Source organism: Rhineura floridana, chromosome 13 (genome assembly GCF_030035675.1).
Source record: "Rhineura floridana isolate rRhiFlo1 chromosome 13, rRhiFlo1.hap2, whole genome shotgun sequence".
In the NCBI taxonomy this organism is placed as follows: domain Eukaryota; kingdom Metazoa; phylum Chordata; class Lepidosauria; order Squamata; family Rhineuridae; genus Rhineura; species Rhineura floridana.
The window spans coordinates 14,183,370-14,199,402 of record NC_084492.1 but is presented as its reverse complement, the minus strand read 5'-3'; the positions used below and the strand labels follow the sequence as shown (position 1 = coordinate 14,199,402).

Below are 16,033 nucleotides of genomic sequence, written 5' to 3'. Positions count from 1 at the left end.
CTTTGGGGCATCTGGTTGGCTACTGTGAGAACAGGATGCTGGATTAGATGGACCACTGGCCTTATCCTATAGGGCTCTTCTTATGTCCTTATGTCTTTTCTCACCATCCGCTACCTGATTTGTTTTCACTAGAGATACCAGAGATTGGATCTGGGACCTTCTGCTCACAGAGCATGTGCTCTGTCTCTGAACAGTAACCTCTCTCCTGATATTCTCACATCTGTTTCTGTACATCAGGGGTGGAGCTGTATCTCAGTGTTGAGGCCACAGTTGGAAATGGAAGGATTACATCTCTCGGCAGATCCAGGCCTGAATTGACACAGAGGTTCCGTTGAAGGGATCAGGCAGGAACAGTTTGAAGCAAGGTTGAGACAAGGCTAGTCTCTTGCGGAACCAAAATGTTCTCAGAGGCTATTTGCTCTCAGACAAAACTGGGAGTAGGAAGAAAAAAAGCCCTGCTTTCTGAATTTGGCAGAAGTCTGGAGATTGTAACTAGAGAGATCTATTTTATATTTTGAGACATCACCTATTCAGACAATGTGTCAATGTCTGGTGCAGCAGTCAAATTATTAGTCTGATTGTGTGAACTAGCTCTTTCAGGAAGGTGTTATGCAGAAATGTAACCCTGACCCTCAGAACCAAGGAAAAGGTGTTCCTGTCCCATGTTTTCTGTGCATTGTTAAAACGTGTGTGTGTGTGTGAGAGAGAGAGAGAGAGAGAGACCCTGCATTTCTGAAGAATTATTTAGAAGGGTTAAAAAACCCTGCCTATGCTTCTGTCCAAGTGGAATTTCTAATAATGTCTATGTAATTTGTGTAAGGAAACAAAATATATTCAAGGGATATGCCAAGTTTACACATTCACATATTTATATACCCTTGAAACAACCCATATTATCCTTCAGAAACTTCCTGAGCATTTACTGGGTTTCTGTCTCTCTCTACATTGACATGATTGCCCCTTGACCTTACCCTGAGGCAATATTGTAGTGCCTTTAAATGTATTTGTTTTCAGCTAACTCCATTTTTAAAAAAAAATAAAAATCCACCTTTGGCTCAAGGTTATCTTAATAAAGTGGGGGGAGCGGGGACAGCCAACATCCAGAGTTAAAAAAGGCTGGTGCTTAAAACAATTAAAATCATTTTTACACAGTAATATTTGAAAGCCACAATGAGTTGTATACCTTTTATTGTGCCTTTAAAAACATTGCAAGAATAAAGTTAAAATAAATGTTCACAGATTAAATTTAATGTGTCTCAGTATTGCTCCATGGGAAAAATAATCTTGCATGGAAGAAGCTAGCCCATAAGGAGGAAAGCTGGGTTAAAACAAGGTTTCCTGATGTGCTAGTTTTCTCATGTTGGGGGGTTTATTACCCAGAATGGAAGGACTTTCAAATCTCAGCCATTATTATCACTTCCTCTCTTTTGGAAGCAGCATTTATAGAGATGGTGGTATGTTATTGGCAGGGGGAAATAAGTTGCATTTCAATAAATCATGCTGATCATAAATTGAAGATATTTGTCCCTATGTTCTTTTTTTAAGGGGGAAAAAAACCCTGATCAACTTTCCCCCAGCAGCATAACTTGTTCCCCAAAGACCCTACAAATGCCTTTGAATATTCTTTTCATGATTTGTTTTTACTAGAGTGTATGCGTTTTTAAAAGCCTTCCGTTGCTTTCAGAGAGTCAGTTAAAGTCTGTAAAGCTTTATTTTACAATGACCACAGCCTGGAAATATGCATATATAAGCATAAACAGCAGACAAAACCACTATATAATTCATTAACCCCCATTGCAATCCTGCGCTTGTGTGAAGGGAGAATCTCATGATTACTGAGGAGCGGGACCATGTTCCTGACCCCACATCCAGCATCAGGTGCATGGCCTAGTCCTGCACCCAGATGCCTACATGGTTGTGAAGTTGTCAGCAGCAAAGAAGCCTCTCCTCAACATGCATAGGCTTCCCCCAACCCCCAGCACTGATTTGGAATGCTACTGCAGATGCCTCCAGTGACTGGTGCTCCACCACAAGGTAAGCCTTCTAGGGCCCACTGATATAGGAGGAGGATGTCCCACCAAAGGGTACTTTGCCACAACTGCCCTTAAACCAGAGCTACCCCTGCTCTAAAATGTGGATTTGTTTATGGCAGGAGTTGGCAACAGGGAGACCAGTTTTGATGGACCACCTTTTTACTTAAGAGTTCATACAAAGAACCCTGGGCGAGATGAACCTTGGCCTGATCCAGAAAGTTAATTGTTCCTAAGACAAAAGTGCATACTCTGAATTACTTAGTAGAGATTGCATATGCCAACATGGTGTCCTCCAGATGTTGGAGTACAACTCCCACCATCCCTGACCTTGGGGCGCTCCAGCTGGGTCTGATGGGAGGTCTAGTCCATCTGGAGGGCACCACACTGCCTACCCCTGCCTTAAAAGATCCTGAGTGTGTGCTCCTGTGCTGTAAATTTCAAACATGTCAGTGGATTATAGGGCTTCTAGTGAAAGCAAAAGTAGACCACACAAGAACCAAGTTTGCCCACCCTTGGCTAAGGATCCTTTAATCCTTCTCTGTGATTTTAGGAACAAACAAATATAAATCTCTAATGATGTCTGTGTTTGTTCTGCTAAGCTGCCTTAACAGACAGGCTATGTATTTTCCATCTCTACCTACCTGTGCTGATCTTTGAGCTTTCTGGACACCTGACACATTATTTTTTGATGCATGCTCATCTGTAGTTGGGCATCTCCCCTCCTTCTCTCTCTTCAATTTGCCATGGTTATTAAGGTAACCTTTCCAAGAAATTGCTCATATGGACTTAATCCTGTGTTGTTGAGGTGTGGACTGCACAGCCTTGTTTATATCAGTCTGTCTGGAAGGCTCATTTAAGGTCTTTGGGAAAACAGTGTGATTACAGATAGAGACCACATAGGTATGTTTGTTCAGGTGTGTATCACTCCCCTGCTATCAACAGGCCAAGTCATCATTTGAACTAGCCATAAATTATAAGTTGATGATACCAGAGTGAGTGCAAGACCTTTTGTCATTTCTAGGCCCAAGATAGCCATGTACATGTTACACTGTTGAATAAATATGGTAGTCCTTTGATTTCAGTAGTAGACAGCAAGGAACTTCCTTATTATGGTGGAGGCTCCTGTTAGAATCCTGAGACTCTCAGCTTTGATTCTTTTCTTTTCCTCCTCTTTTAAATCCAGCCCTCATAGTTACGGGAATACGTTTTTAAAAGCAATGGAACATATATTGATTGGGTACTCACTTGCACATACGCTGAAAAAGAAGATATTCATCACACACACACACAAAGAGGAAACAGATTTGCACAAACATTGCACATGCTGGTATATATGCATATGATAACCTCTTCACCTGCAGCAGTATATTCAGGTTTCGAATGCACCCTTGAAATCCCAACATAAGCCAATTTTTTCTACGTTAGTTGAGGAACACTTAGAGCAGTGTTTCTCAAGCGGCGTGCCTCCAGATGTTGTTGGACCACAACTCCCATCGGCCGCAGCCAGCATTGCCAATGGTCAGGAAAGATGGCAACTGTGGTCCAACAACATCTGGAGGCACACCGGTTGAGAAACACTGACTTAGAGGCACTGCATTTTGGCCTAGCTGGAGATTATTAACTGCCCAAGGCCCACGTTTTACACAGACCTTAAGGGGAAAGAAACTTGGCTTTCCTAAGGTGAAATGGTGGCTGCTTTTGATTCATGAGGGGGAAGGGTAGGAGGGCCAGTAATGAAATCTACAAGATCCAGCCCCAACTCCTCCCGTTTTTTGTCAGGCCGCTCCCATAGGCTTCTAAAAACAGAATACAGGGGACTGTTACAAAAGGTAAAGCTCCATCAGATCCCAGATGCAATTCAAGCACTGAAAGTGAATGGCTCTGGATAGACAGACTGATTAAAACAAACCGGGATGGGGTCTGCAGGCCTGGGGACCAAATGTGGCCCTCCAGGTCTCTCTGTCTGGCCCTTGGGACTCTTCTCAGGCCATACACCCCCAAGTCAAAGCCCTCACTACTCTTGCTTTGCACCCTCCTTGAGTCTTTTTGCCTGGCTGGAATGTGCCCTTGAATCCTGATCATGCTTGCTTGCTTGCCTGGATGGAGGACAGAGAGGGAGGTGCGAGTGTGTATAGAAACTAATCTACTGTAGAAACCTGAATCTGTAATATGGGGGTAACAATACTGGCTTCCTTTACATGGTTGTTATAAGGATTACAATGATGATGATGAAGCTTATTTATTACCCACACTTCACTCTAAGATCCAAGGGTGGGTCACAACAATTTACAATACAACATTAAAAACTGTTTAAAACAAATTACTATAAGGTGGGTCCTAAAAATGTACATCTCACGTATTAAAGGCCAGGGTAAAAAGGTGCATCTTCAGCATGCAACAAAAACTATATTGTGAAGGCTTTGAAAGTGCTATAATCAATTCTTAAGTACTATCTATATATTTCTTTGACTTTTAAAAAAAATGAATAATTGTATTACTGCTTAATATAATAAAAATATGTAAGCAGTTTACAGAAGATAATAAACCCTAAGAACAGTACAACAATATTCAACACAATTTCCTAAAAACTATATAATTACTGTAGATTTGTGGTTGGAATTATTCTGTCAGATTTTTAACTGAACGGGGGGGGGGGGGAGCTCTCTGGTCCCATCAGAAAAATAGCTGTGAAGTTTGTGCACACACCTCTCGGGATAAACACATGGTTTGTATAGCTTTGCCCTACTTCTGACAAAAACAGGGACTTCAGTCATGATAGTTGGATTATTAGAGTTCTCGGGGGGGGGGGTTGGAAATGCAATGTGGTATAGAAATGTAATAATAAACAAACAAATAATTATAACCCTGATCAAAGCTGATTGCCATCCCGATTCCCCTGCAGTTTGAATAATGAGCCCTGTTTTGTCCTTGGTGTCTGTTTCTGCTGTTTTAAAACCTGCACAATATTGAGATGACTGATTTCAAGACTTTAAGAGTTAAAAAAAAAAACCAATAAAGTCCCCGCATTGTGGGGGGAAGGCACTTGGCACAGCTGACACCATATTAATCATGAAGCGACAGGCCTCCGAGAGCCCCTTGTTTTCCACTCATATGCACAGGCCAGCTTCCTGCTCATAGTGTTTAGAAGTTTGCTTTATGCTGTCTCCTGGATCAGGCAAGGCAGCTTGACTTAGACAATTTTGTCTCGCTCAGCAATGCATTTGAATGTTTCTTGCCTCCCTTCAGCGTGCTGGTCAGAGGTCAGAGAGAGCAGGATTAGTTGACCTACGTTGACAGAACTGGTGATGGATGAGAGAAATACAATGTGTAGCCTGTTTATACTCAAGTGGCAGTGGTACACAAACAGACTTACACCTGCACAGGAATATGGAGTAGGATCCGTCAACAGGCCAGCTTGCCAAAAGCCTTCCTAGCGTACCCTGTGCTGAATTCTTCCAATACTTCTGTGCTTTTCGCTCTTGGAACTAGGGATGGGGGAGAAATGCATTGGGTTCATATTTTGATCCTAATTTGCACTTCCTGAACCAGTACACAAACTGAAATTTTGTGGTATATACAATGTACAATGTGTACAAAATGGGTACATTAGGGGAAAGTGTGCACAGAAGTGTACATGTTAGTAAACATAATGCCCTGTATTAGAGGAAATTGCTTGAACGAACGTGTATATTAGGAGCAATGCACTTGAGAATTTGTTCATATTTTTATGCAGCTTAATAAAATTGCAATTGATGCAGAAATGGTCAAACTTAAAGTGGAAATACAAAAAACTAGAATTTATCTGAAATGCACTTCCTCTGAAATTGATATATTCATGCATCCCTGCTTAGAACAAGCAATATTGTTATTTTAAACATTTATACCTGCCGTACCATTTTTTTCTACTCTTGGGGCAGCTTACCTGAAACCGTAAAAAAAATGTAAATGTACTGCCTTCAAGTTGATTCCGACTTATGACGACCCTATGAATAGGGTTTTCATGGTAAGCGGTATTCAGAGGGGGTTTACCATTGCCTTCCTCTGAGGCTGAGAGGCAGTGACTGGCCCAAGGTCACCCAGTGAGCTTCATGGCTGTGTGGGGAATCGAACCCTGGTCTCCCAGGTCGTAGCCCAATACTCTAACCACTATGCCACACTGCCTGTGTGATATATATTAATAAGGTTTTCATGGTAAGAGGTATCAGAGGTGGTTTTCCATTGCCTTCCTCTAAGCCTACGGCACTTGGTATTCCCAGGCGGTCTCCCATCCAAGTTCTAACCAGGCCTGACCTTGCTTAGCGTCTCAGATCAGACAAGATCAGGCATGTTCAGGGTAGTATGGCAGTAGGCTTTAAAGCGCTATGATACCACTAACAAGTGGAAATGAATGCTGTAAATCTGTATGAAAAAATGGAATGAACTGTCTTCAAATTGATCCCAACTTACGGCGACCCTATGAATAGGGTTTTCATGGTAAGCAGTATTCAGAGGGGGTTTACCATTGCCTTCCTCTGAGGCTGAGAGGCAGTGACTGGCCCAAAGTCACCCAGTGAGCTTGATGGCTGTGTGGGGAATCGAACCCTGGTCTCCCAGGACATAGTCCAGCACCTTAACCACTACACCACACAAACTCTCATTTGTATACAGAAAATATAAAGGCCACTACACAGCACAGCCAAATGTGTCAAGACTGTGGCTGCACGCCTGTATCCACTTATGTGGAAGTAAGCCCCATTGAACTCAATGGGATGTTCTTCTGAGTTACATAGAATTGCAGCAGAGATACAGAGCAACCAACAGGCAGCAGCAGACCTCATGAAAAACGCATTAGAGAAAAGTTCTTACATGCTATGCAAAAGAGAGCAGAGAGAGGCAATAATAACAGAATTTCTCTGGGGAGAGTCTGGAAGAGAAGATATCCTGTCTTACGGGGAATTCTAATGTGCTACAGCTTTGACATTTTCACACCAGATCACATTAATAATTTATTTTGTTGTTGGCATCAATAATGCCATCTAATCAAATGTGGATAATTAACGTTCAATTAATGTTCAAAGTGAAGCTCTAACCCCATCTCATCACTAGTGTGTGTGAGAGAGAGAGAAGGGGAGGGAGCTGGCTGAGCTAACCCAACAACGAAGGAAAAACATTTTGCACATGGTCAGGAGCTCTCACATTAAAGGCTGAGCCCCAACATTTCAATTAGGTTGCTAAGTTATGTTATGGTGATATTTTATTGGGAAAGCCCACCCCAACAAGGTGGGACATTTAAATCACTGCTATCAGTCAACAAAGTCTGAGTAAGAAAAACACTAGTAATCTGCAGATGAATGGGGCGGATGGTTTCTTTACCATCAAGCAGCCCTAATGTCTGTTTACAGATTCTTCTCTTCCACCCGCTGCTCTAGCGCCTTTGTCCAGAATCTGGAACGTATCATCAGCTGCTAGAATCTTGAAAAGAGTGTCCTAAAAGCTCTGTTCTGGCATTTTAGCAGCGGATTATGCTGAGTAAGCACATGCAGTGTCAGGTGTGGCAAGCAGTGATGGGCAAATCTGCCAATCTCAGTTTCTCTTTGTTTCTCCCTTTTTCCACTCTTAAGTTCAGATCTCTGCGTTTCCACTTTGCTTTGCTTTAAAAAACACACAAGCCAAGTCATGAAAATTCATTACCGTTTTATTTATTTATTACAGTTATACCCTGCCCTTCTTTCCATGGTAGAAATCCAAGGCGGCTTACATTTGGTTCCCAGGTGGTTTCCCATCCAGGCACTGACCACACCTGACCCTGCTTGGCTTCAGCAGGTGCCAGCCTTATGTGCCTTCAGACCATAGCCTGGATTTTAGTGCAAATTCCTCCTTTATACACATCTTTGCATAGCAATTTCCCCTTATATAATGCATTTTGTATCCTGTTTTCACCAATATATTCATTTTTATGCTCACTTTAGTATACTCATTTTTGTACATGTTACTTGCCTGGCGAACTGCATTACAAAATCAGGCGAAGTGCAAATTTCGAAGGATGGCTGTGTTTTTGTTTGCATAGTTTATCAGTAGGTGCAAATTAGGTAGGTTTGCTGATAAATGCGAACTGAATCAAATTTCTCCCACATTCCAATGGGCAAGTAGCCCTGTTTCTGGCGTCTGTGTGCATAGTACAAATGTCTTCAGGGAGATGGCACATGCCAAGGCTTCTATGCAACATGGAACCTTGAGGAATCAAGGTTTGGTATTGTGCGTAAGCCTTTGTGCCTATTGCTGTACACATCAAGGCCCCATACATGAAGACAATTCGTTCTGCACATGTGGATGTCAGGGGGCTGACTTAGCCAGCATGGCCTCCATTTCTTGCTTTAGTGTTGCATTACATGGAAAATATAACACCTCCACATATCCCTAACAAGTTGCACCTTTTTGTGGATATTAACTGCACAAAACTGGGGACTAGTCTTGGCTGAAAGGTGGAGGATAATTAAAAAAAAACCCTGATGTGGATATTCTCTGGTTATGCTCAAAAGTGGCATTCTTTGCTTCATTTTGGCTGCTTGGAGAAGCCAGTTCTCTACAAAACCTAGCTAGTCTTTCCTTCTGCCTGCAGTTCTGGATGGATAACAGTTATCAAGATCCTGTCATGTCTTCAGCTGACAGCACAATTCTCCTCTCTTCCCATCGTATGAAATTTGTATTTGCACTTCTAGCTTTAACAAACATGATGTAAGAGTTGTATTTTTAGGGACAGCCTTCCCTCTCCCCACACTCCAGTAGGAATATTGTTCTTTTTATAGCAAACACAGTAATAACGTTGACATTTGTAAGACTGTAGAATTGCAGGTTTCAGGAAACAGGTCTGAAATATCATGTTTCCTGAAGGAAGCACTCCATTTGGATGTCAGTGCCCAAAGTCAGAAGATATAAAAGCTACAATCTGTTCTAATTGTACCCAAGAAACAAGCCATTTGAAGAGCTATATGGTAGATGGAAACCCAGATTATTATTATTTTTTTTAAAAAACAAGTTGCTTGAGCCTTAGGCCTAGCCTACATTAGTGATGGACAGACCCACTGATGTCCAGTCCATCCCAGTTCTCAGAGGGTACAGGACTAAGTTCATCCCTTCACTTTTCCAGGCGGATTTTTAATGAAAAATATTTAAATATCTGTCCAGAAACACACATTTAAAAATATTTATAAGGTGGTCTGAAAGTTGTGTATTGCATCTCCCTCCCCCTGTGTTTCCATGGGGAAGCAGTGTTTTCCCTGTACAATTCCCTGATAGTGATGGAACATCAAGTCCCATCACTCCCAGGAAGACTTGTCCATGCATTAGAGTGTGTGGTGGCAAGAAGCCCTGCATCCCAGCTCCTCGGGCTGTAGGCGGCGTCACACACTATTTCAGAAGTTTTAAAGGAGGAATGGGGACAGCAATGGAGGCTGCACGCAGCTCTCGATGATGATGATGATAGACTGCCTTCAAGTTGATCCCAACTTACATCGACCCTATGAATAGGGTTTTCATGGTAGGCGGTATACAGGGCGGTTTACCATTGCCTCCCTCTGAGGATGAGAGGCAGTGACTGCCCCAACGTCACCCAGTGAGCTTCATGGCTATGTGGGGATTCGAACCCTGGTCTCCCAGGTTGTAGTCCAACACTCTAACCACTACGGAATCTGCCAGATTGCAGATTCTGAAGTGGACAGCCGATCCAATCTGACTCATGGTCTGCCCACATCACATCAGGTGAGTCCACTTTGTAATCTGAATAGTGTGGATTCCTCTTCCATTCCTAGCCCACACATGCACATACAACACTTGGGTCCCAGCTGCACTATAAAGCACTGTTATACTACTTCAGACAGCCATGGCTTCCCCAAAACAATTCTGGGAAGTATAGGTTGTTAAGGGTGTTGGGAGTTGTTAGGAGACCCCTCTTCCCCTTACAGAACCACAATTCTCAAAGTTCCCTGGGAAGAGAGATTGACTTTTAAACCACTCTGCCAACAATGCATCCCTCCCAACCATTGGCTCAGCTCCTCTGGTGTCATAGAATGTTCACAGATGTTCTCACCACTGGTGTGTGTGCATGGTGTATGTCAGTCAGATTATTGGCAATCAGTGCTGCTGTGAAAGAAGCAAAAGGATGCTTGGGTTGTGGGGCAAACTTTGAACCAACTTAAATACAGATGTGGCAATGTTTTGTTTGTGGGAAGTAGAATGTAGAACAGGGATGGCCTGCCAGATGATGCTGGATGACAGTTTCCACCATCCCTGACTTTTGGTCATGCTGACTGGGGTTGAAGGCAGTTGGTGTCCAACAGCATCTAGATGTGTACCTTGTAAATTAAGCAAAAGAGTATTGTGCAAAATAATCCATGAAGGTCCATAGCTCAGTGGACGAGCACTTGCTTTGCATGCAGCAGGCCCCAGATTTAATTCCTATCATCTCTAGTTAAAGGGATCTCAAAAACCTCAGTTTAGGACCCTGGAGAGCTGTTACTATTCATGTTTATTTATTTATTGCATTTATATCCCACTTTTCCTCCAAGGAGCTCAAGGTGGCAGACATGGCTCTCCTCCCTCTCCAATTTATTCTCATAACAACCCTGTGAGGAAGGTTGGGCTGAGAGACAGTGACTGGCCCAAGGCCACACAGCAAGCTTCATGGCTGAGTGGAGATTAGAATCCTGGTCTCCCAGGTCTTAGTCCCAAACTCTAACCACTACGCCACACTGGCTCTAAAACTAGACTTAGACAGCATTTTACGTTTACCTTTCTACAGTAGTGCTACCTTTGGTCGTGCTGGCTGGAGCATGCCACTGAGCTACCAAGGAGGCTCCGTAGGCTGGTGACTGATTTGTATGCATGCATATAGGGATAGCCAGTGTGATGGTGCCCTCCAGAAGTTGTTAGACTGGAAGTCCTGACTATTGGCCATGCTAGATAGGGCTGATGGGTGTTGTAGTGCAGCATCTGGAAGGAGCCACATTGGCAATTCCAGTGGTACATAGTTCAGCCCCCAGCATCTCCACTTAAAAGGAGCTGGGAAATATCTCTGGCCCAGACATTAGGTCAAAGAAGCCAGTACTGGGCTAGGCCAACCACCGTGCTTTGACTCAGCATAAGGTAGCTTCATATGTCATCCCAGGAAGTGAAGTCTCACTCATGATAGATTCCTTTGTGAAGCATAGACCGTGTCCCCTATTTGAGCAGCTGTTGATAACAAAATTGCAACTGAGTGCTTCCTTAAGGAAAAAAGAAGGATCGTGTGCCACCAAGTTTTTAATGCAAATACAGCAACCAGTTAATTTTTTGACTGCATGTAATGTTCTGATAATTTAACACTAGGTATTAATTGAAGATTTGCCGTTTTAGCTGCTGTTCAGTTGGGTAATTTAAACTACTGTGCATATTTACTCAGTGCATATTTCTTTCAGGGCTGTGAACATAGTCATAAAGGCTTAATGTGAAATCACTGAAAATTATTGGGATTCAGGCCTTGATGTTTGCACTGACTATCTTTCTTCTGTGCTTCAAGAAGAGGGATCGGCTTAGAAGGGAAAGGCTAGTCACCTTAGATTTCTCCTTCCTGATGAAGCAGCCATACTAGATTGTTTTGGGTCTCCACCTGTTTATGTAATCTCTCTCTCTCTCTCTCTCTCTCTCTCTCTCGGCAAGCAAAAAGTCAGAGTTCAAGGACACATAACTAGCCAGGCAAAAACACTGAGTGTGAAATAGGGCCAGTGAGGGGTATACAAGCCTGGAAAGAGGGTCACCTGGGTAGAGTTCTGGGCACCAGATAGAGAGGGCTGGAGAGCCACATTCAGCTCCTGTACTTGAGGTTCCCCACCCCTGTTGAACACAGACATTAGACCATGTGTCATAACTTCACCAGTGCAGTCTGCAGTGGCAGATCATGGAGAGCATAATTCAGCGTTCCCTCCTGTTTTCTTAAAAATGCTCATGTGCATAGAAACTAGAGAGGCCTCCCGTATTCAGTGAAGCAAAACCATGTGGACTAGCCATGCCCCTAATGATGGTATGGCCCTTTGATCCCACCCCTGCTACTGGTGCATTTGGTTGAATACCCAACGCCTTTTGCTGCCAGAAGCAAAAAATCGGTGATGCCCCATTCGTTGCATGGGCAGCAGCTGAGCCTTCTTCAGCACTGGTTATGGGACAGTGCCCCTTCCATCGCATCTGAGGATAGCAGGCCAGGCCATGCAGCACTCACAGCTCTGTCCTCCCCAAAAAGGAGAATGCCCAGGGGACTCAGGAAGAGGAGAGGTGAGGCTGCTATTGTCATCCCTCCTACATCTCCCAGCATGTGCCACGTCGCTCTGCTGAATGGTAGGGCTGGTCCAGCTGAAAGGGGTCTCTACACTTGTATGGCTGTGTAGCCCTTAGCCACAATTGGGAACCCTGTGCAGTCAGGATTCCTGATTGGGTGGAAGGCCCCTTTCACGGTATAAACATATAAATATACTTCAGGGTATAAAGAGGTATAAATGTGTTCTACATTTATGGTGTGAATGCACAGGCATTGTAGTTAGAGGGTTGCACTGATGCTGGGAACATGGCTAATCTGAATTCTACCATTCAATTCAAGTAATGTGATTCCTCACCTGAAGTCTGAAACAACATATCCCTGCAGGGATTTAATTGCATGATCTACTGTTTGTGTAGAACCAGTCAAATTCTGGATTTGCGTGGCAATTTTTTCCCAGGTGAAAAATACACCACAAAATGATCCATCCCTCATGTTTCATATGATAATGTAGGCAAAGGTATCACAGATTACACAGACATCGTCACCATACATTTAAAGCACATGGCATCCCCCAATGAATTCTGAGAACCATGGTTTGTTAAGTGTGCTGAGAACTGTAGCTCTGTGAAGGGTAAACTACAAATCCCAGGATTCTTGGGGGGAAGCTATGACAGTTAAAGGGGTATAAATGTGTTTCACATTTATGGTGTGGATGTCACCTAAGAAACAGTTAGAAAATAAGTGACTTTTTTGTGGGGGGGAGATGGTAATGCTCAGTGTTACTCCTTGGGATGTTTTAAAATCCTGACTTTATCAAGCGACATTTGAAAAAGAAAAGTTGCCTTCGGCTTAGGGTACCTGTTACACCAGCTCCAAAATAGTGTGTGCATTAGGGGAAAGTGTGCAGAACAATGTATATATGTGTGACAATAACATACAAATACAATTTGTATACAGTTATACAATTGTACAATTATATGAGGCAAAGCCGCATGCAAAAATGTGTTTATTTGGAGAAATGCACACTGAAATGCTGACAATTTTTTATGAGGCCTTTAAAAATACACAAAGTGAAGCAGAAATGTGTCAAGCTGAACTTAACATTGAGAAAATGAGAAACCCAAAACTGTTCGACATGTCCATCCCTACGCAGCTTCTAATACTGTATGTACCCTTTAAGTGCAGACTCTAGCTTATCTGGTGGATGAAAGAGAACTCTGTGAAAAAAGAAGATAGAAGGTGAAGAAGAAAAGAGATGATTTTCTCCAATAAGCTTCTTAGCGTGTCGTTTCTTTAATTTCATGTAAATTTTCGCTAAGTAAATATTCCTCAAAAGTGAATAAAATTTTATTCCACTTTAACAAGAGAATATAAAAGTTAAAAAGGTCACTGTAGTAATAGACTAATCTCAATTATCAGGGCAGCCGGTGAAACCCTCAACTCCCACCTAATCTCATTCAGTGCACACGCAGCGCACCGTGTGATTTCCAACATGGCTAAATGAAATTATAAAGCAGTGTTAAATTTATTAATCATTTAATTAGCTAAATGTTCCTGCAACTACTCGTGAGATGAATGGCATGTCATTTTCTAATGTAATTTGCCTCTCAGCCAGGCAGGGTCAGGAGGAAAAGCTACCTGCATCTTAAATGATCTCTCCCCACACACACCTTTCTTTTAATACTATATTTTTTATAAAGGGATATTGTGCATTTGCCAGTGTTATTTGATTGTTGTGCTCAAGTTATCATCAACCATCATGAACGCTCTGCAAGCTTAGGAATGAGCAATTAACCCATCTAAGGTAGTATTTCACATTGTGGTTTCGCAAAGCAAATCTTTTCATATTTAACAAGCCACTGAGCAAAGCATAGGAAACTACACCAGCAGGTATTAAAGTGATGCTCAATCTACTTTTATTTCTTAAAGTTTACTCAGTTGTGAAGGAACCTGTGGGCCAAAAAGTCCCCCATGGCCAGGCTAGTCCAAGACTTTTTTTAAAAAAAGTCAGAATGCATATGTACTTTCCTACTCCCCATTCTACCCCCTACCCCCATATTGCATTCAAATTGTCATTTTGTGCATTTCAAAATGGTTAATTTGAGTGAATCTTCCTCGTCGTGCACGTCATCAGACACAGGTGACAGCACTTTGATTTGCTGTGAGGATGTGATGGAATTTTTTTTTTATGTTTTGTTCCATAATTATTGTTCCCTGCCAAAATCTTTGACAAATGCGATTCCGCCAAGCACATTGTAAATCTGTTTGGATCTACAGAAAGAAAGACTGTCATAACAACATTGCTTAATGCGTAAGGCAGTGACCTATGCTGTTTCAAGTGCACCATTCATCAGAAAGTTTCCGGAATATTGCATCTAGATTTGCATGAGGTTGAAACTGTCAGGCTGAAAAAACACATCTCTGTGTTATTTCAAGGTACGCTTTCTCCTGAATTCACAAAACAATGCAATGTTTGCTGTTTTGAGTAGAAATTGCTTCCATTTTACTTTTTTTCGTTTTGTTTTTCATATTTATAGAGTTGTGTGTCTTCAGTCTCTACATACACTAATTCTCAGACTCCGAATACTTCAACACAAAAGAGTGTCTTAATAGAAGCAAAGCATCAGTATGGCCAATCACAGCTTTCTTAAAGGAAATGGTACTTCTCATGAGAGAACCTGATGAAAGAGAGTCTCTCTCTTCTCTTCTATCATAAGAGGACTATCATGGAACCTCGGAAGCTGCCTTAGACAGAGTCAGACCCTTGGTCCATCTAGCTCAGTATTGTCTTCACAGCCTGGCAACGGCTCTCCAGGATTTCAGACAGGGCTCTCTCCCAGCCCTACCTGGAGATGCTGGGGATTGAACCCGGGCCCTTCTGCACGCAAAGCAGATGCTCTACCACCAAGCTGTGGTTACTATTATTTACTTACTTATTACATTTATATCCCACCTTTCCTCCGAGGAGCTCAAGGTGGCTTATAAACATGGTTCTTCCCATCCCGATTTTATCCTCACAACAACCCTGTGAGGTAGGATTCTCTGAGAGACGTTGACTGGCCCAAAGTCACCCAGTGAGCTTTATGGCCGAGCAGGGATTTGAACCCTGGTCTCCCAGGTCTCAGACTGACACTCTTTCCCAGGCTTTCCCAACTGGTGTGCCTCCAGATATTGTTGGACCACAACTCCCATCAGCCTCAGCCATGGCTGAGGCTGATGGGAGTTGTGGTCCAACAACATCTGGAGGCACACCGGTTGGGAAAGGCTGCGTCTAACCGCTACACCACATCATGGCTTTATGTAGCCCCCAAGTTCAGAGGCACTGAACACCAGTTCCTGGGGAGCAACAACAATATGGGGATATTGCCTTCATGCCCTCCTTGTGAACCTCTCAGAGGCATGTGGCTGGCCATTGTGTGGCAGAATGCTGAACGAGATGGACGTTTGCTCTGATCCAGCAGGACTCTTATTTTCTTATGACCCTGACAACACTTCCAGGGAATGGGTAAGTTGGATAGTAAGTTGAGAGGTCAGGCGTGGCAGGTACCTGCCTCTCCTCCACAGCCACCCTGAATGGATGAGGCATAGGACACCAGTGGCTGGGCACCTGACACATGCCTACTCCTCCATGGCTTTCTTTATTTTATTTATTATTTTTACTTATTTATTATTTGATTTATATCCTGCCCTTCCTCCCAGCAGAAGCCCAGGGTTGCATAACAAGCAGCGATGGCTG

General features: G+C 42.9%; 1 protein-coding gene and 1 pseudogene across 2 annotated transcripts in view; one reads left to right on the top strand and one right to left on the bottom strand.

Annotated features, from left to right (window-relative positions):
- The window catches only part of WWOX (WW domain containing oxidoreductase), a 797,581-nt gene that overhangs the window by 715,309 nt on the left and 66,239 nt on the right, over positions 1 to 16,033 (top strand). Inside the window, exon 9 of one of the 2 annotated variants that reach the window (XM_061594680.1) lies at positions 13,478 to 13,513. The exons of the other annotated variant lie outside the window; for it this stretch is intronic. Within the exon in view, the coding sequence (XP_061450664.1) occupies positions 13,478 to 13,489 (12 nt within the window). The 3' untranslated portion in view covers positions 13,490 to 13,513. Of the gene's footprint in view, positions 1 to 13,477; positions 13,514 to 16,033 lie in introns of those variants that run through there. 2 annotated transcript variants of the gene reach the window in all.
- LOC133369445 (5S ribosomal RNA) lies at positions 6,265 to 6,383 on the bottom strand (annotated as a pseudogene).